The 7512-nt window shown below is 36.9% G+C and overlaps 1 protein-coding gene across 1 annotated transcript; it reads right to left on the bottom strand.

Moving 5' to 3' along the window:
• Positions 1-2802: 2802 nt before the first annotated feature.
• Positions 2803-4961, bottom strand: prok2 (prokineticin 2). The gene is made up of 3 exons (XM_062416364.1): positions 4890-4961; positions 3287-3412; positions 2803-2928 (listed from the first exon to the last, which is right to left on the bottom strand). The coding sequence occupies exons 1-3, from the start codon at positions 4959-4961 to the stop codon at positions 2803-2805; spliced, it is 324 nt and encodes a 107-aa protein (XP_062272348.1).
• Positions 4962-7512: the final 2551 nt, after the last annotated feature.

Raw genomic sequence — 7512 nt, 5'->3', positions numbered from 1 at the left:
GTTCCCATGTGTGTATTTTGATTGCATTAAAAAATCTAATGATAATAATGAATTATATAGAATAAAATGTATTAGACAGAGACATGATTCACTATGAACTGCATACAAATGTTTAGTGATGTTGTCTACTGATAAATTATTATTAATACTGATTATCACTGATCAATGTGAGGTGTCTATTTCACAAACCAAGCAAACAGCATACCAGTATATGGATATGAAAGTTAATAGATGCCATCCATACATGTCCTTTGAATAATAGTTTGTGTTTAATATGTTCTTTCCACCATCATTATCTTGTTAAAATCTTTAAAACTACATCTGATTAAAAATTACAAAATCTATGAATGTGCAAAACATACTTTTCGTTTTAAAAGTTTAACTGCCTGAAACACGATGTCTCCTTCCTCATTGTAAATTCCATCCTCTTTGTTTGTGCACTGGAGGCTTCAAGTTTCCACATCCCACTTGTGTCAGCTATATCCTGGACCAGGATTGGCTCCAAACTAGCCGTGATGTCAGAAATCATGCCTGTCTATAACTTAGATTTTTGGTGAGCATAGAGAAACTTTCCTCCTTCGGCACATGAATATGATAAAAGACTTCCAGTATCAAACACACATCATGCTGCACAGTAAAGCTCAAACATTCAACTGGTAACAAGAAGAACAACACATTTTTGAGCAGAGGGGGACTTTAAGTCGTGACTACAGTGTCACTACAGTTTTATATCATCATTTTATCATCAGTGATGAGCTCTGAAATTCAAAGGGACAGAGACTAGTAATTAGAGTTTCCTTTAAACATACTGTAGCTTAAAGGTATACAATGTAGGATCTTCCTGAAAAACAGTGTGTGGACTAAAAAGTAATCCCTCTCAATCACCACCCACTAGCAGTATATCTACAGAGACCCTGCTCTCTGCCTGTATTTTCTTATTATTCTGCTGTGTTTGGGGCATTTCTGGGTGTCAAACTTTGGGCAGCGGGTCTGTGGCCCCCAGCCAATAACAGCGGGCAAGGTGTGAGGTCAGGACTCAGGGTGGTATTCCAAAATGCTTTAAGTGATAACTCTGAGTTTGTTACCTCTGGGAGGAGGGAAACTGGCTTTTCTCTTCCAGAAAGAAAGCTAACTTAAACTCGGGGTCAGTTACCATGGTAACTCTTGGTTGGATTATGTGTTTGTCATTCAAGGACTACCTTAATTTTTTAGTTTCGCTATGAGTCATTTCTTTGAACAGTGTTTTTTTTTCTTTTGCCTTCACATTCAAATTACACACAGCGTGAACTCATCCTCAGCTCATAATAAAACTTCCTAAATGTCCTTCTGTTATAACACTGTGACTCGGCTGTCAGTTTGTTAGAGCAGCTCCTGCACTGACAAATCTAAAGCACATAATGTGTAACATCAGTTTAAATTTACAAAATCAGTATGAAGCTTTAGACACAAGCTCTTAGGATTAATGAATAATTATCTCTATCGCTCTTGAGCTTGTGATTAGTTGCACTGATGGAACATAATTACTATAATATTGGAGATTATATGTTAATAGTTCTGAGTGAGTAGGACAGTGGAAGTGGAGGCACAATGTATAACATTTTAAAATTGACTGTACTTTAACCTTTATGCCTTTATAAGTACAAATCACCAAACAAATTATTACTGGATCAGACTGTGAGTTTACAGTCATGTATCTCTCTATTTGATCTATTACTTTTTTTTTTTTTTTAATCTTAAACTACATTTTGCCACCTCCTGTGTTTTGTCCCCATCAAATTAAAGCTGAACAGATACATTTAAAATGTAATGCAGCTGCAGCCTGATAAGCAGCCAGATTCCACTTTATCATCCATTAAGTAAGTCTGGTAAATGTTGAATTAATGGACAACACTGAATAAAACTAAACGTATTAACACTCTCCCTGCTCTGACCCAGGCTTTTTGAAATAAGATAATGTATATGCACCATCTGCATACACATGCTTAAATTTCTCTTTGTCCACTGGACTAAAATGGAGACTGTTGCCATGGTGAATCATAATATCAGAGCTCCATTGATGATGATTTCTTCATTCATCAGGCACACACTTACTGTAACTCTGAGTGAACATACTCAGAGTTGACTGAATTGACTCTGATCAGCTTCTCAGGAATCGAAAACTTGGAGGTTCCGATCAGGGTTCATCAATTCAGAGTTCAGGGTTACACTCAGAGTTTGTTAAACCTCCTTTCTGGAATAACAAATTGATACTGTGTTTTTTATGTGCTTCAGTGTTACAGCCCTAAAGGACATTGCTTCTCCATCTCTCTCTCTTGCTCTCTGTCTGTGTCTGTTTGACCGAGGGCGAATCTGAGATACACACACATACACACACATGCAGAGGCCACAGTGGACAGGATTCAGCATGAACTTCAGCTGCATTCATACCAAATGCTCCAAATCCCGCAGGGTTGTGCGGAGTTTGGGGTTTATGCTTTAGAAACATAATAAAAGCGTTGTATTTCTCTGATTCATGGCTTTGTTCTTGCTACTGCTTCTTCCTCTCTTCATTCACTATGTAGCCCGCTTGACCATTGCTTTCGCTCTCACTCTAGTGTCATTGTAGCAGGAATGTTGTGTTTACGATACAACCGCCAAATCCTACATAATATGCCTTTAATTCAACCTGAACCAAACTGATGCATTATTAAATATATCTCTTTATTTAAAAGAAATAAAAAACAAAGTGGAAACTGACTTTTCAATGCAGTTGAAATAATTACAGTGCAGGTAGCAAACAGTGTAACTTGTGAATGTTGGTCCTCAGAGGTAGTAGTCTGGATACTTGTATGGAGAAAGACATTTGGATTTCCCCTCTTCTACGGTGATGCATGACAGGTTGGGTAGACAAGGGCAAGTATGATGGAGTCTTTTCCCAAAGAAAGGAACCTAGAAAAAAAGAGAGTGAAAGGCACCTTCAGGATGAGATTCCCATCACCGTCATCAGGAAAAATGAACACAGGGGATACACATAACATATAGACACTAGCATGATAGTTTTTGTTAACTGCTTTGTAGATATTTTAAGGGGGAAGAGCTTCAATTACAAAGTTAGGACAGGCAGCAGTTATTTTCTGAGAGGTACTTTATCAAATCTGCTCAGTCCCTGGCTTATTAAACAACAATTACAGATAATATATTAAGTATCAGCTCCTTTATCCTCTGAATTGCATCACCACTGTTAGGACACAAATGCCTGATACTTGACACATGAGATAAGGGAACCTCAGTAGAACCTCTGACTCACTTTGTGGCTCATTGGGTGACACTCGTCTCCTTCCAGTCCCATGGGCGTACACATGCGCAGGTTGGGAATCCACAAACTCACTGCACAACACATTCCTCCTCCACACTGAGAGTCCTTTTCACAAGCCTAGATACACACACACACACACACACACACACACACACACACACACACACACACACACACACACACACACACACACACACACACACACACACACACACACACACACACAAATAGACACAATATTAGATGCCTTGAGATGGCATTTAAAACCTAGTGTTATAACAGTGAATAAAGGTAATTCATTCCTTCTCATTATTCTCATATAAATTAAATATCAATATAAACCTGATGACACAGTATTTGATGTTGACGTCAGCATTATATTACTGATTTAAAAAATGTTATGAATGAAACTAGTAACAGTCAAACTGCAACTGCCACACAGTCAGACAGTTATCACCTGCTATCTAAACAAAGAATGGATGGTTGTGTACATACACTATATGTAATAATGAAACACAGTTATGTGATAATTGCCATATTACCAGGAAAATGCAATATCTGTGAGAAATGTGTTAGCAGCAGAAAGTGCAAACACTCATTGCAAAGAGTTTAGTGTGCTACTGGTAGTGTTACTTCATTATATAGTCATGTCAAATCTCAAGAGAACACTACAGGATAGGTGGTGATTTATTGTTTTGAGTGTCGGGACGAGAAGCTGAGTGACAGCCCTCACTTTCGATGAGATGGAGGGAGCACAATGAAAAGGAACAGAAGTGATTTCATGTGACATAGGCGGATGAAAATCACTTTCTGTTTTATGGCTGCACGCTCCTCTCTCAATTCACATCAGCAACGCAGCGTGAGAGGGTTGTCATGACAGGGATTGGTATTTTATTAGCAGGTTATTGCAATGATGTATGCTCATGGAATTGCATAAATCCTGATTCGGATAGGGAAATCATTCAAAGAATAATCCAGCAAACTCTGCGGTTGTAATTTTATACGCTTTTTTTTTCTCCAAACAGATATACTGCACTTGTCATTTAACATTTTAGTAGCAGTCATGCTCTTAGAACGTTAAAAGAATCTATGATAAACATGAAAAGTCCTTTACATATTCATATATATCTACTTTGTAACACAATATAAGGCATGTGAGTGTTAAAACCCTGAACAATTCAAATGCTTATTAATAGATAATATTCTGATATTTTACATTTGGGAAATGAACATTACAGATGATGAGTGAATGTCACAATGAGGCTTTGGTCAAGCATAAACAGGGCATGATAAGCACTTATTTAAGCTAAAAAACTGCCATACATATATATTATTGTCTCATTAATTGATATACTTCTTGGTTCTTTACTTAAATATGAGCTTTTTCTATTTCAGCTATAATAATTAGTTGAAAGTATCCTTCATTTAAAAATGTTTGATCTCTTCAAAAAGCAACAACAAGTACATTCTTCATGATATAACTTCATATCACATCAGGCAGCAGTTTTGGACACAATGGGTTTAGAAAAGCATATCACTGATTTTTCTTCCTCCCATTGCGCTGTGAGCTATATACCTGTTTGCTCTCACTTACCCCTGTGATGACCGCTGAAGATCCGTGCGACACCAACAACAAGGAGAAGAGCAGTAGGATGAAGGATCTCATGATGAAAAGCTGTTTTTGTGCTCCCGTGCCCTCCAGGATGAGAAGTAAGGATGCTGAAGCTGCTGAACCTTGCCGCATGTGCAAACGTGACAGACCAGAGTGATAAGTGGCCTCCAAACTCATGTGTTGAGTGCTGGTGGAGGTTTATAAACCCAGCCCGCCATTCAGAAACTCCGTGACTCACTCACACCAGTATTGCAAAAAAAAAAGACCAAGGTAAAGTTTTACATGACAATGCCCCTACCATTTGGTCTTACTGACAGTGCTCGTTTCCTTCCCTTAAAGCTTAATTTACACTCATGCATGCTAATACTGATTGGGATACAATCGTTGCAGACTTATTCAACACGGCATCTTATTATATTCTTGACAGCTTTTTTTCAACTCAACCATTTCACACATCAAGGCCACCATTTTTAATATACAGTACTCTTTCAGACCCACTGTCACCATTGCTCACAAAGAAAGCAGTTTTGATTCTTGAACATGAATTTCAGAGACCACTGCCCTCCAAATAGATTCTCTTGTGGTTCAAATCACTTATTATGTTGATTGTTGTGATATTGCAACAATGGTCATTTACAAGACTTAATATGGGGGTATATTACATTGCTTTTTTAAATGAACTACGGATATGACCATATCTGCCAGTTACATTGTATATTCATTTCAAGTCATTTCCACTTTCTTTTTCTGTGGTCAAATAAATGCTTGATTGTCATTTTCCTTCAATTATAATATATATATATATATATATATAAGTCTCAGGATGAGTGAAGTAATATTACTTATTTCAAAGTAATAATTAATCGATTAATCAATTGACAGAAAATGATGAGTCATTGTAGTTTTAATTTAAATATATATATTAATTTTTGTCATTTACCAAGCAAAATGTCAAAATATATATTGGTTCAAGTGTCTCATATCTGAGAATATGTAGCTTTCCTGTTTTATATCACTGTAAATTGGTTTCTGGAAAGTCGGGATATGTGTTTTTCACCATTTTCTGGATTTTAGTTGATTGATTTATTGAATAAGAAAAGCTAATTAAAAGAGTAGTCTTTAGTTGGAGCTCTCCATGTTGTATTTGATATTTAATAGTTGTCATAAACTGGAAATGACAGAGATTCACAGTGCAAAAACATATCAGTGTAGCATCCTATTATATTCCTAGCATCTTTTTTCCCCCTTAAACAACCACATTTGTATGTTTTTCTCCAGTCAGATTTAATGATGAGTCAGATTTAATAAGAGGATTAAAATGTGAAAATGCCAAAACAAAGTTACAAATAAGTATGGACTGAGTGAGCAATGGACCGAGTGACGACCTGAAACAGTTGCGCCTCATATGCAGCTGACTGACATGGCCAACACTCCTGAGCTAAATCTGTCTCCATCACAGCTTTGCAGAGTGGCACACTGACAACTGAGTCACACAGGAAGACGAGAATCCAGCATGCAACAGTGACCCATTAAAGCCCTGTTTTATCTCAACTTTTATACTCAACAATAAATATCATCATGGAACGTAACCACAACTATTATCAACTTCAGTCATTCACACTGTTTTGCATAAGAAATGCATCAGAACTTTTGAAAATGCAATAAATAAGAAAAAAATGTGTGAAAATGAATACAGAATAAAATACAAATAGACAAAAAAGACAAGATATAACAGGAGGCATATGAGTATAACATTTTTAATTTAGGCCGGAAGTCAAATTTTATATCATCAGGCCATATGTTCCCTCTATGTTTCAGTATAATAACTAAATGCAGCTTCACCATGACTAGGTTTGAAACATCTAAGAAACCTTGTGGGTTTATATTCTCTCAGATCAGCAAGGTGTTTTGGCCCTACAGTGCTCAGTTCTCCTGGCTCTTGTTAGAGGTCTCACAGCAGTGTTGTGACTGGACTGCAGTTGTTTATTGGTCTTTTTTTGGGTGGCAAAATAATAGTCGTTCCTTCTTTTGTCTTTCCTCCTTGTTGACAGATACAATGATTTCATTGTCATTGAATTTAAGGAAATTTAAGTGCATCCTTCTGTTTTACTCTAAGCACTGATACAGTGAGTGAATGAGCCCATAGTTACTTGGTGCACAAGCTAAGTAAATCCGGTTGTCATCTCCAAAGCTGTGATAAACAATCCTATTGTCTTGTGTGATTTAGCACAGAGGGAGCTTCAATGGTTTATAATCACTAGTTGTAACAAAGTAGCTCCTACCTTTGAGATGTGATCTGAACCAAGTGAGGACTGTACCAGTATTTAATGGTCAACAGACTCAAAGGCTACACTAAGGTCAACCAGCACCAAAAGCAATGTTTTACTTGAATCAGTAGTCCAATGAATGTCTTGGTCTCTGTGCTGTGATGTGGTCTGAAACAGAGTTATTCAAAGTTTAAATTTGTACAGAAGTGAACATTTCCAAAATGCACGATTCACTTAGGGGTAAATTGATTTCCCATTGACTTTATTGAGGCCTGTAATGAACAATATACAGGTACAATAGCTATGATATATATCCATAAATCTCAATATGCTGCTTT

Source organism: Scomber scombrus, chromosome 3 (genome assembly GCF_963691925.1).
Source record: "Scomber scombrus chromosome 3, fScoSco1.1, whole genome shotgun sequence".
Taxonomy (NCBI): Eukaryota; Metazoa; Chordata; class Actinopteri; order Scombriformes; family Scombridae; genus Scomber; species Scomber scombrus.
The sequence above is the reverse complement of the archived record's forward strand: the minus strand, read 5'-3'. Positions and strand labels throughout refer to the sequence as shown.

What these genes read in the sequence shown, in the direction of transcription:
- prok2 (XM_062416364.1), bottom strand. Translation starts at nt 4,961, where the DNA reads ATGAGATCCTTCATCCTACTGCTCTTCTCCTTGTTGTTGGTGTCGCAC. An exon ending in CTTCAGCGGTCATCACAGGG is followed by an intron (nt 3,413 to 4,889) that starts GTAAGTGAGAGC and finishes GTGTGTATCTAG; the next exon opens with GCTTGTGAAAAGGACTCTCA. An exon ending in GTCACCCAATGAGCCACAAA is followed by an intron (nt 2,929 to 3,286) that starts GTGAGTCAGAGG and finishes CTTTTTTTCTAG; the next exon opens with GTTCCTTTCTTTGGGAAAAG.